This window comes from Pelmatolapia mariae, linkage group LG16_19, assembly GCF_036321145.2.
Source record: "Pelmatolapia mariae isolate MD_Pm_ZW linkage group LG16_19, Pm_UMD_F_2, whole genome shotgun sequence".
Lineage (NCBI taxonomy): Eukaryota > Metazoa > Chordata > Actinopteri > Cichliformes > Cichlidae > Pelmatolapia > Pelmatolapia mariae.
This window is the reverse complement of record NC_086241.1, coordinates 51,299,920-51,313,617: the sequence shown is the minus strand read 5'-3', so window position 1 is coordinate 51,313,617 and position 13,698 is coordinate 51,299,920. Positions and strand designations below refer to the sequence as shown.

At 39.8% G+C, this 13,698-nt stretch overlaps 1 protein-coding gene across 1 annotated transcript; it reads left to right on the top strand.

The window, feature by feature from the left end:
* Positions 1-2,629: 2,629 nt before the first annotated feature.
* Positions 2,630-13,060, top strand: ivd (isovaleryl-CoA dehydrogenase). Its single transcript, XM_063499617.1, has 12 exons — positions 2,630-2,855; positions 3,676-3,765; positions 6,411-6,462; positions 6,624-6,793; positions 6,901-6,994; positions 9,107-9,237; positions 9,315-9,411; positions 9,514-9,607; positions 10,633-10,714; positions 10,851-10,955; positions 11,215-11,287; positions 12,092-13,060. The coding sequence occupies exons 1-12, from the start codon at positions 2,724-2,726 to the stop codon at positions 12,223-12,225; spliced, it is 1,254 nt and encodes a 417-aa protein (XP_063355687.1). The 5' UTR covers positions 2,630-2,723; the 3' UTR covers positions 12,226-13,060.
* Positions 13,061-13,698: the final 638 nt, after the last annotated feature.

Here is a 13,698-nt window from a genome sequence, read left to right as displayed (position 1 = left end):
ATTTCCACTTTTTTCATTTTCCAAAGCCATCCATTGGTCAGGATTTGACCACTTGGCGGCTCAACTCTGGCCCCTGGGCCATATGTTTGATATCCCAGTTTTAAATGTTCCGGGTTCACCTTTAATAATCCTACATACTGAAAGGTTGCTGTAAGAAATTCTGAATTATGTTAGCGAAAACTGTACTGTGCATTTTGTCTGCACTGCCTTCTGCTGTTGTGCAACATCTTCAGCCTCTGGGCCTTGGTGGTTCTGCTTCACTCGATATACAGGCAGCCCTGATGTGGACCTCTTTACCACACCTCTATGCCACGTCAAAAGCCACTTCCACTTTACCCTTTGCCCTAGAAAAAGTTAATACTTTGATGGTCCCTGGGCATGGCTCTATGATCTTGTTGGATGAACCATACGTGTGCGCTAGTCTGAAGGGGAAAGTCTTTGCTCATCATCAGATTGGAAGTTGATACATACCTCAGGACATGAGGTTAGGGGTTAAATTAGTGTTTTTCTAAAGGTAAGGAGGGATTAAAGATGCAGTTTGGAAAATCAGCTCATTCATGCACACAAAAAAATCTTCATCACAAAATCCCTGCATGTGCTAAGTAATACAATCTCAGTGTTTTACTCACATAAACGGTGATTATAGTAGTTTACTTGCATTCATTGTCAAGGTGGTGTTGAGCTGATGTTGGTGTGCATTGTTAATGCCTTCTCTGCAGAGGACATGGGTTATCAGATGGAAGCATAAGCAGACTACCGAGCAGAGAAAGTTTATGCTCATTTAAAGCTATTTTCAGCTGCTTCCTTCACCAGATGTCACCACAGCAGGTAGTTCCACATGTTTGATTTGGCAGATTTTCTTGCCAGATGCCCTTCCTGACACAGCCCCCAAGGAATTTGTGTCTCCTCCTGGGAGGGAACCGGAGTTCTTTTACTTATTAGGCAAATGAGTAAAACACTACATTTTAGCAACAGAAGGCTATGGATGCTATGCTAATGCTGAATAAAATAAATTAAAGTCCTTAATCTGTGTAGTTTGTTTGCTTGTTTGTTTTAAATTCTGTCAACGTAATTCTGGAAAAGTATGGCAAAACAATGAATGGAACATTTGGGGACCCCAAGCAGATTAACCCAGAAATCTTTTATTTTGTTTCCAGCAGGCGGCGCTAATGTACCAATAAGTCGGTTTGCGTAAAGCAAGAACAAAGAAGAAGAAAAACCAAGAAAGCATTCCAGTTATGTAAAGAAGAATTATTTTAATCATGTCAGTATTTACTGATGGATCTAAAAATGGAGGGAGTAGTCATGAGGGAGTGTGTGTATACTAGTTAATCTGCTGTTCTGTGGGATTCCTTGCTCATGTTGGTGTGGAAGGCAGTCTTAAGCTGCAGTTTATAAAGGTAATGAGGAATCCAGAGGAATTTAATTTATTTAATAAAATGTTGTTATTTGGTGTTGCTGCATCAGTGCAATATTGCCGTGCAAAATACCACAATACTATGCTGTATTGAGTTTTCCATCATCCTTGTAACCAGGATAAATAAGATTAGAAATGACCAAATCCGAATAATTCTCCTAAGCAGACAAAAAACTATGAAATCATAACAGTGGTCACTTGCAATGTTGAACCTGGACTAACTTTAATTTTTATGACTACATTGCAGTATGGTTAAATGTTTCAACGACAAGAACAAAAGGGTTAGCTGGCCTACATCATCAGAGGGACAGCTCAAGTTGAGCAGTTTGGAGACAAAGTTAGAGAGGCAATGCTGAGATGGTTTAGAAATGTGCAGAGGAGGAATAGTGGATATATTGGACAAAGGATGTTGAAGATGGAGCTGTCAGGCAGTCAGGAAAAGAGGAAGACCTCAGGGCAAGTTCATGGATGTAATGGAGGACATGCAGAGGATTGGTGTAAAAGGAGGATGCAAGGGATAAGGTGAGATGGAAGTAGATGATCTGCTGTGGCGTATCCTAAAGGAAGAAGCTGGAAAGCAGAAGACAGAGGTGAGCAGATGATCCAAATTTTACTATAACAGTATTGATACCAGTGGTGGTATTGGTATCAGATTGATATTATCATGACAGTACTGATACATTCTATTCTCTAGGTTCGGCATGTAGCACACTGAACTGTGTGAAATTAATTATTTTCTGGAAATGAAAAAATAAAAAGCTGACCAAAGTGCATTAGAGACGGGCACATTTAAGTTCCAGTTCTCAAAATTAAAAAACAAAAAGAAACAATACATGAAAAGCTGAAAGGTCCGTTTTTTGTGTTAACTAATTATTGTGAAAAGGAAATATCACAGTGATTTAGTGGCCATTAAATTTGCAAATTAATGATGATTCATTTCAGAAATTGTGAGCGTCCTCCCCTACAGTTTGTAAGTTACAGGTATCGATATCGATGGTCCTGTATTTACTGGATATCTGATCGAATCCAAAATTTGCAGTATCGCACTAGAAGAAGACGAAGTGGAATATATGATGTGGTTTTATTTTTCACCAATTCAGGAGGCGGCCGGGTACTTAACCGCACTGCTGTGCCTGCGCGACCCTTCAGGTAAGAAGAAAGACAGCGTGGACTACTTTTGTAGGAGTAGGAAATATTGGCGGAGTGAGACCTCTTCCGTTTTATCTGCTACAAGACAGCCAGGCAGGAGACCTCAGACGTTCATCCGTGGTCTAAACTTCATCCCTGTTATTCTGTAAGCAGCATCATGTTTGCTGTCAGAAACGCACTTCGCCTCGGCTCCAGGTTATCCATCCCTGCGGTGACAAGAAGAGGCTGTGCCGGAGCTGCCATCCCCGTGGACGACGTAGTGAACGGACTCACAGAGGAGCAGATACAGGTTAGCCACACTAGCTAGCTAATGCTAGCAAAACAAAGTGCACACTTGTGTCTGTGCGTGTCAACCGCAGGCATTAAAACAATCACATACTCTCAGAGACCAACATTTTTAGTGTGTTGTATAGTTTAGTGAATTTTAAGGGCAATAAAAGAAGACAGTTTTGCGAGGACACCGTCCCCCATTGCGTGATGACATAACGTTAGCTAACAGCTACAAATTACATGACAAAAATCAAAAGCTGCCAACTAATACTCGATTCATTTATCTAATTACATTTATCTAATTACATTTATCTAATTACATTTATCTAATTAGAAAACGGTCTATTTAACTAACTTTACTAGTGACATTGTTAAACAATTTTATTAAATTTTCACGTATGACTTTACAAAGAAGGTTGTAATAATGAATGGCTGTGACGGAGTGACTGATACCGACATTGGTTTACAGTCGATATTAAATCAGGTCAAAGGTGACTGCAGGTCGGGAATATTTTTGCGCAAAGTGAAGGAGACTGGACCCGAGGCTGCAAGGAGAGCAGGGGGTGGGTGGGGTTCATATACAGGATTTGATTGGATGGAAGGAGTTGTCTCAGATCCCAGGCCTTTTATAAAGTCAAATATACATGCAGTGCCAGTTAAAACATTTCAGTATGATTGGGCAAACAACACGTCCACCTGTAAATCAAACAACACACTTACCTCCATCTCCAGGCAGGTGAAAAGCTTTCTCAAGCCGTCACTTTATGATCTTCATCCTCCCAGCACAGTAATTACAGGTATGGTTTTTGCTAAGTAATTGTTTTACGTCCTTTTCACAGCTGAGGCAAACAGTTCGCAAATTCTTTGTAGAAAAACTTGCACCTCATGCCGACGAGATCGATAAGAAGAACGAGTTCCCAGGAATGCGGGTGAGTTGAAATGCACAAGCGACAAAATTCAGAAAGTTGTAGCTGTTGTACCATGTAGTAATGGAACTTGGGGACAGTACTTCTAGGTGGTAAAAGAAAACAACACATTGTTGATACATCTGTTGACATTCTTTACTTGCTTTATCCTGCACCACCAGTTCTGAGTATCGTAAGCAGTCCAATGAGCTCAGCTGACTTTTCTAAATTAATCAACATTTTTTTTTAATTTTTTAATTTTTTTGCTTTTTGAGCTTTAAAAAAAGCACTTTTATATCTAATCATATCAAAAAATGTGGTGGTCAAAAGCTTACTGTACTTTTATTGATTTCTTTAAGCTGTTCTTTTTCCAGGGTGGAGCGATTGTACAGCATACATCTTTGATAACTTTAAAAAACAAGAATTTGGCTCACAAGTTTGAATTTATTTTGGATTTTCTCTAAAGCACACAGGCTCAAAAGTGTATGTATATACATAAATATACATAAACACCACTAAAACTTGGTTGAATGTCCCTTAGCAGGTAACATTTCAACTAGATGCTTTTAGTAGCCATCAACAAGCTTCTGGTATAAATCGTGACTGGCTATTTGACAACTCTTTTTAGCGTTCGGGTTAATTTAACCAGTTTTGATTAGGGATGGGTATCGTTTAGGTTTTATCCAATACCGGTGCCAAACCGGTACTTTTGAAACGGTGCCGGTGCTTAAACGGTGCTCAAACCGGTGCATAAAGAATGGAGAACACAAACTTTGTCCAAAAACCTCTTATGTTTTTATTTTTAGCAGTCTCTTTTTTTCTGCAAAATGATAACCAAGTTAGCCTTTTCTGTTGATACAACATACCTCCTTTGGTTGGAACCGGTGCTCAAACAATGGAAAACACAAACTTTGTCCTAAAACCTCTCGTGTTTAGCTGTTTTGTTTGTTTTTTTTTGTAAAAAGATAACAATGTTAGCCTTTTCTGCAGCTATAGGGTATATATGGTATCACTCTATCAAACAAGAAGACAGCCGCATGTAACTACAACAGTGTTTGCTAGTTCACCTTACATGCATTAATGTAATAATGTGGTTAGCCTACTCAACGTAAATTACACACGAACAACATTAAGCTACTCACGCAGAGAAGAACGGCTGCTGCTGCCATCATCATCCGTCATCATTTCTGCTACACTGGCAGGGCTACGGGCCAGGACTCTACTCTTCGGGTTCTTGGGGGATGTTGCTAACTCCGGGTCCGATAACAGGCACCACACCCGCAGTAGATGTGCTCGGTGTGAGGTCTCGCAGCAAGCTATCAAATACGGTGCATTTCTCGGCTTTTAAAAAAACGCTATGCGTCTCCAGGTGTTTCATCAGATTCGAGGTGTTACCTCCTTTGCACAGTATCACCTTAAAGCACTTGTTACAGGCTGCTGAGTTTGCATCTTTTGCTGTGAAGTACAGCCAGACTTTTGACCGCTTTGCCTTGGGCATTTTTAATCTGTAGCTCTGCTCTAAAAGAACGTACGTACCTGGGCCTGCCTACTATCCTTGGAAAGGTAAAATGATTGGCTAGAATCCAAAGTGTATGACATCTCTAGAAAAAAAAAAAGCACCGAAATAAAGCACCGAAATGTGCGCTGCTTTTCAGTCTGGTTACTACCGTTTATGTCAGAACCGGTGCCATAATGGCACCGGATACCGGTACTCATCCCTAATTTTGATGTGTGTTTGGGATCACTGTCCTTTTGTAACACTCAATTGTGTCCAAGTTTCAGTTGTCTACCTGTTGATTTGAGGTTGAAGTTGAAGAGATAGAAGTTTGGAGGTAGTCCTCCTCCTCCATTATTCTGTCCACTTTGTGAAATACACCAGTACCCCCTGGCAGCAAAAAAGCCACATGCCATGATGCTACCACCACCAGGCTTGAAATTTGGTACAGTATTTTTAGGTTTGAAAGCCTCACCTTTACTTATCCAAACTTCTTTTTATGGTGGCCAGATGGCTCAATCTTTGTCTCATCTGACCATCAAACATTTTGCTAGAAGGCATTGGCTTATCCATGTGAGCAGCTGCAAATTTCAGTCGAGCTTGAAGGTGGTGACTTTGGAGCAGGGGCTTCTTCTTTTCAGGGGATTCCAGTTCAGGCTTGAGCCTTGGTGGTTTCTGGGTTGTTCCTGAACCTCCTAACTAGTTTCCTCTCATCTTGGGTGACAGTTTGGGGGTTCTTCCAGAACTTGGCAAAGTTGTGACACATCCAATTAACTTGTACTTACATGCAACTGTGTGAACTGATGAATCTGCAGTTACTCAGAAGAAGTCATTTCTGAGCATTGGTCAAGCCAGTGAGTGCAGAATCAAACAAATCCTGTTTGTGCTGCCACAGGAAAACAACCACTTGTATTTTTGTAAGTCACTAAAGTACAAGCATTCCATACTGGAAAGAGAACAGTTCAAAGAAATCATTAAAAGCCCAAATTTGTCTTGACGTTCATGCCCATGATGACTGTATGTAAACGTCTGACCACAGCTGCATGATACCATTATATGTGTATATATAGCCAATATCGGCTGTTAGTATTGGTTGAGCTCTCGTAGATATGCATGTTCAAGTGTACCTCCAGTGTATTATTTCCACTAACTTTCTGCTTTCCCTCTTAAACAGGATTTTTGGAAAGAAATGGGGACGATGGGACTTCTTGGCGTCACTGCTCCAGGTGTGACAGCTGTGATTTTTATGTAGCAGGCAGTTCATACAGTTACAGTTATGTCTAACACCTATTTTATGGTACATGTCAAGGCATAAACTGAAGGTTTCTATTTTTTTAGCTGTTATTAGGCGAGTTTACACTCAGCTCACACTGTATATTTCTTTCAGTGGAATGTGGAGGCACAGGATTGGGCTACCTAGATCATATAATTGTGATGGAGGAGCTGTCACGAGTGTCAGCAGCCGTCGGTCTCAGTTATGGCGCCCACTCTAACCTTTGTGTTAACCAGCTGGTACGCCACGCCAATGAAAAGCAGAAGGAGAAGTATATGACAAAGGTCAGGACCAAACATTTCACATTTAAATATTATTAAAAACATTGAACTTAATGAGCTTTTTTTTTTTTTTTTAATTATTTCATTAATCGTGTTATTTCCTTTGCCAGTTACTGACAGGAGAACATGTTGGAGCCCTGGCAATGAGTGAGCCCAATGCTGGCTCTGATGTTGTGTCAATGAAACTCAGAGCAAAGAAAGAAGGTAAGACGCCCAAACTGTGACTCACTTCTCTGTGGTAATGATAACTGTTCAGCTTAATTAGACATCCAGTATGTGGTGCACATAAATAAGATCTGCTTTTATTAGCTTCCTTGGTCTTACAGATCTGTGTGTTTGTTTTGTGTTTGTTTGTTTTTTGTACTCTTGGTCCGCTTTGCCAGTGTCACGTAGCTTTATTTGTGTGTTTATTGAGTGTTATTAATATCAAGGACTTTACAAGAAGAAGGATTAATTATTCTATTATTTTTTTCACCTCAAAATCATTAAAATATGCATGCAGTTTTACGTAAGAACATCTTCTGAAAGCTGTTGTCATGATATGTTAATAGATACGTGTTGGTCACTCTCTTGATGAGGGGGAAAAAAGAGTTTTCAGGGCTTTATTAGCTCAGGGTTTGACAGAAATGCTATTGGCATTTACCACACTGAAAATGTACAAATGAGTCAGACTCAGCAAGGTGCCGTGTGTGTGCTGCATGGCCAGATTGTGAGTATGAGCTGCTTATAGAGGCATAAAATCTGACTGTGTTGTTTGTCTGAAAACATTATTTTGATAGTTAATAAGATGTGACAGCAGCAACAAAAAGTCAGGCTTTTTTAAAATGGAGTTTGTGAGGTTATAGACTATATTATGTAAGTACTGAAGTTAACAGCTTCTGAAGCTATGAATAGAACTATTTGAGCTGCTGTTTTCGCAGCCTGGTTAGCACCATCAGCTCACAGGAAGACAGTTTTGTACCTGCATCAGATTTCTACCTGGTACTTCCTGCCACAGTGCTTGTTAGTTTAGCTGGTGATTCTAAATTGGCTATAGGCGTACGTGTGGTTCAGTTTCACTGATTCATCCTCGTGATGGAGTGATAACCTGTACAGGTTGCACCCCACTGCTTGCTCAGTGAGTGCTGGGGTGGGTTCAAGCTGTGGTGAAGAACATGGATGAATTACTTTTGCTGCCTGTTACGACATTCATGGATGGGGAAAAAGAATTTCACTGCTGTGAAGCAAAGTTCTCACATGTCCGTGATAAGTTTGTCTCCTTGCAGTGGATGCAGGCAGTTTTCTTTTCTTTTTACAACAACAATGTTGCGCAGATCATAGACTGTGTATAAAAGATGAACATAGCCACCATGACGTCACCCATCGGTGAAATGATGAGGGAGTGGTGGGTCTGATCAAGACCCTGAGGGAAACATGCACACTAACCCTCATCCTAAAGCATACTCTGTGTTATCTTCCTTCTGGATATAAATGGGGAACATTATTTTTAAAATATACATTTTTTTTTCATGAAGACTTGAAACTACAAACTAAGGGCATAAACTCATTATAAAATATTGATAATGAAGTCATAGATCAAGGGAGCCGAAGCTCTGTAATCCAATGGGCCTCTGAACAGTCAAAGTCGCTGTCTGCTTGCTATTTGAAATAATGCAGGTTTGAGGCACTTCACTTTTCAAACTCAAATGCCATGTCCATCTTTTATATACAGTCTATTGTGTATATTTGGCTGAATGATGAGCAATTTTTCACTTCAAACTTCAAAATAAATAGAAATATTAGAAGTTGTGTGCATAAAAGTTTTAGGACTGTCCATGAAGAGCTTGGCATTAGCCAAAAGCATCACGACAAAAATGCCAAGCACCTATACTGCCCAAGGCCAGTGAAAACAAATGCAAATATATACAAACATGAATTCCAGCAGGAAAATATGATGCCTTAACAGCAAAAAGATGTGAAGAGACCGATAGTATCTACTGGCAGGCCTAAGAGAACCAAAATAGTATCAGTGCCTTTTGTTTTGTTTTTTTATGACAATATCAAATGTCAAATCCTCAAAATTACCAGCTGCACAGCTCTCTAGTGCTTCCACACATGCACCACTAGGTGAATGAGTGAGATGTATCATTGCCATCAGGTGTAAGCCATGAGGTTTGGAGGCAGCATTCATGCTTTGTAAGTACTGCGTTTGAAGCTGTGGGTGGTTGTCAGTGTTTTGACAAAGCCCAGAGCAAATTTTTAAGTTGTTGGAAAATGCAGTGCCCTGAAATTGTTATATTACAAAGTAACTACTATATGAACATAATCTTTTCACAGGAGACTATTACGTTCTGAATGGAAACAAGTTCTGGATCACGAATGGCCCAGATGCCGATGTGCTTATTGTGTATGCCAAAACAGATCCCGAGGCCTATCAAAAAGGCATCACAGCTTTCATTGTCGAAAAGGTAAATTCAGTAAAAGAAGGTGTACTAATAATAAACAAGTGTCTTTATTTGTGCATTTATATATACGCTTTGTGTAGGGAACGCCTGGATTCTCGACTGCACAGAAGCTTGACAAACTCGGCATGAGAGGCTCAAGCACCTGTGAGCTCATCTTTGAAGACTGCAAAATCCCAGGTGTGTCTCACTATGCATTGTTACTTTATGTCATCCTAATGCAAACTGATTGTCTTTTATCTGCGTGGAATTTATTGTTTTCTTTTCTCCTGTCTTTTATAGCGGAGAACATCCTGGGTCCATTAAACAAAGGCGTGTATGTGATGATGAGCGGCTTAGATCTGGAGCGACTGGTGCTTGCATCTGGACCTATTGGGTAAGGTCACCAGAAGAGGTTGGCTGGTTGGTTTACACTGATGTCAAGTTATATCTAATCACATATACATGTTGATTTAATTAGAAATGACCAAGTATTTTAGTACATAAATACTGTATCCAGTGATTCTGTGAGTGTGTGCTTCAGCTTTGAAAGTTACTGGACTTGGTGTGCGAGAAGTTGGTTTATGTGTTGTTCATTAGCATGCTGAGCCTGGACTGACATAGCCATTTTCCACTATTACCTGCTCAGGTTGGCTCAGCTCCACTTGGTTTTTAGGGTTTTCCATTAAGTGGTAGCACCTGGTACTAGGCACCTTTTTAGTACCCACTTGGCTGAGATTCCAAGTGATCTGAGGCAATCCAAAAATGTGACTTCAACTGACTGCATGCCACCGATTGGCTAGTCAGTGGCATCACTAGATGGGGAATGAGAGCGTCTCCTTCATGAAAATCAAAACGGCCATTTTTAAAGCCCAGTAAAATGGGAAATGGCTGCACAAAAAACAACACTGTGGCCCGCGAGTCGGACGAAAAGCTATACACCGAGCAGCAGGTATATACTTATGCCTCAATGCCCTCCTTTGTTGTGGTGTTCATGTCGCATACATATGACGTCACGGGACTTTTGCCCACGTTTCTGTAACGACTCCATGCACATTAGGTGTTTGCCCATGTTGACTTTGATGATGTGTTATTTTGTGCTTTTTCAAAGTGGAAATTTCACGTCTCTCTATAGTGGTTAATTTAAGTTCATTTGATTTGAAGTATTTGAGTGGCTAATGCAGGAACTCCTTTTATATCATGGGCCACATACAGCTCACCTTAATCTTAAGTGGGCCAGACCAGTGAAACTACATGATAAACATGTACAATTACAGAAAAGTTCTGGTAGTTCATTGCCCAAACTGTCCTGTAATTTAAATGTAATTAAACATATTTAACATATATTTTTTGACTGTTATCCTATAACCTTACAGATGTGACACATTTCATTTAATGTAACATCCTCATATTGTTTTTCAGCATCATGCAGGCGGTTCTGGATGCTGCTATTCCCTATCTGCATGTCAGAGAGGCTTTCGGACAGAAGATCGGACACTTTCAGGTTTTGCCTTCATTTTTCACTTTCTTTAGAGAATAAAAATTCAAATATTTTGACGGCCATTGTGTTAAATGATAAATGATTTGTTTAATTCACGTTTACTCGAGTCAGACTGACCTGATGTTCATCTGTTTGACAGCTGATGCAAGGGAAGATGGCTGACATGTACACCAGGCTGAGCGCCTGTCGGCAGTATTTGTACAGCGTTGCACGTGCTTGTGACAAAGGACACTTCAGCGCAAAGGTGAGAAGATTTGTAATCACGTCTGCTTCTGCAGCACTCAGTCACTTTAGCCAAGACGTTTCCTTCATTCATATCCTGTATAATGGTCCCTTTTAAGCATTAAATAAGAATTTTATAGAAAATGTTGTAATATATATTTAATCTTTTGTTGGATCCTGAAGGTTCTCACTTTCAAGCCTGCATCCAGTTAATCGTTCTCTTCTTTCCGTAGAGACTTTCTTTTCTAACTCGGTGACTGTGATGCTTTGTGTGTTTGCAGGATTGTGCTGGAGTGATCCTGTATTGTGCTGAGAATGCCACTCAGGTTGCTTTGGACGGGATTCAATGTTTGGGTGAGTGCCAAGAACCAGAGCTGAAATGAAATGAAAGCAGATTCTTAAACTGAGGAAATTGTCATGATTTAATCAATGTACAAACATCATATTTCAGGTTACAACCAACACACAGCTGTTAGAAAGGTCTAGTTAACAGAAAGAAAGTTCATAGTAAAATGAGGGATTTCCCCTAAAGCCAGTTTCACACATAGACTATAGCTGAGCTTTTTCTCGGCTTCACCCAGCAAAACTGCACAAAACAACACGGATGTCTATAGCAGTCAGATTATTCATTAAATGAGTGTAACCTTGTTAGTTTACTTGAAAAAGAGTGGAGTGTAGGTCATATGTCTGGCTTCTTGCAAATTATTTGCAGACCCTGTTAAACCAGCTGGAGGATTTCTAGTACTGAGAATGTGCCTGAAACGCATATTTTTCCTGTTGTGAGAGTGCAGCACTGTGATCATGTCCCAGCTTAGTTCGCCTGACAATTTGTGGAGTTCATGTGTAAAAACTTCTTACTAATTAGTTGATGTGATAACCTCTTATCCATTACACTGATTCTTTCCTAATAAACAGCAACAACAGTCTGACTTGTTTTAATCCGTTCTGCTCTGACAGTCACTGGCTGCTGTAGCTGACGTAGATCTGTAGAATTTATTTGCTCAGGTGCCTATATGAAGTCACTTTTTCACCCATTTTGTTTTGGAGACATAGATATCTGATATCCCAACAATGGTTTGTGTTGATTAACAGATGGCCAGCCTTGAGCTCTGTTACTACTCGGTAACTTCGCACTAACATCTGTATGTCCTTTGTCAGGTGGCAATGGCTACATCAATGACTACCCACTGGGGCGATTTCTGCGTGACGCAAAGCTGTATGAAATTGGTGCCGGGACAAGTGAAGTTCGCAGACTCATCATTGGACGAGCCTTCAACTCCCTGTTCAAATAAAGCTGAGAGGGTGATCACTAAAAGACTACGAGTGGTTTGCTGTGGATGATAAAAGTTATTCACACACAAGGCCTTACTGTACAAAAGAACTTGTCACAAAGGATTTTGATTAGTTTCAGTCAAAACAGATCATTATGAAATTGTGATATTAGAACTTGACATAATGAAAAGCAATTTTAACTACATTAAGTGGCCTTTATGTGACTTTTTTTAGCTACAGTACGAAAATGTTCGTATTCTCCAACCAGGTAGCAAGAAGTTGCTGTGAAATCTGTTGATAAGGCCCAATCATTTTGGTGATTGGTCACTGAAATGTGTATTCCTTGTGTGGTTGCTGGAGGTTACTGGCAGTCACTGGCTTAAATTGGTCACAGAGAGGTATACACTAAAAACCCTTCAGCCAACATGTTTCAAATTGTGCAACTTTTACACTCACTGGCTGCATTGAAGAACCGTGTATCATATAGGGGCTCAGTGTTACCTCACTTATTATCACTACAGTTTAAAAAACAAGTCTGATGACGTTGCTGCCATCATTGTCTGAATTTTCTTGATTTGTAAGTGTGAAATCTAATCTAACTGTAGTTCAAATCTTCAGAAACGTCATGATTTCAAAGCAAACTGATATATGTGAAAAGGGCAAATGTCTGTGAGTGCTCTGCTAGCATTAGAATCCATATTTGTTTGTTTTTGGGAGCAGATGTCACTGTTTGTATACAATAAAAATCAGTCTGTAGAAATCTCTGATTTGTCTTCCTTTCTGCAAAGAATTATGTAGTTGTACATTGTGAACATGTATGAAATGAAATCTTATAAAATAAAAATTGTAATTTTCTATTTATGTCTGTGTTTATTGTACACATTTGTGAAAGGATTGTAATCCACGTTCCGTGAACTTTTTTTCTCCTTGCGTTTTGCACTGATTGAGAATTACAGCTGCTGTGAATTATGAGATTAGTCAGGTTTATATGGGTGGGAGAAATATTGCAGGAAAAATAAATCTGCTGTCGAGCTCCATACCTCAATCCATGAAGCCCGGATAAATTGGGTTTAATTCCATTTTATTTCAATTTTGAGGAGAATTATTGTGATATATCTCCTGTGACACTGGAACAGCATCCTGTCTGTAAAATGCAAGACCTCCAGTTTGCACTGCGTAACCTATGATGTGTGTTAAACTTAACCCCCTGTCCTACATGTTAGAGTAGCCTTAAAACAACCGAGATGAATATTGGGTAAGGTTTAGGGATGATTTACATGTCACTGTAAATCATCCCTAAATTAAAATATAAGTTATAAAAGTCAAATTCATAAGCGAGGCTATCAAATGTTAAACTATGAGGACAACGTGTTAGCATAGTTTTGCATTTTTTACATTTTAATAGTTTGAGGGGGAGCTCGTTTATTACAGCCTATTATATCTGAACACATCATGAGGTACTCCTGACAGTCACCTCTAAACTACACTTTGCT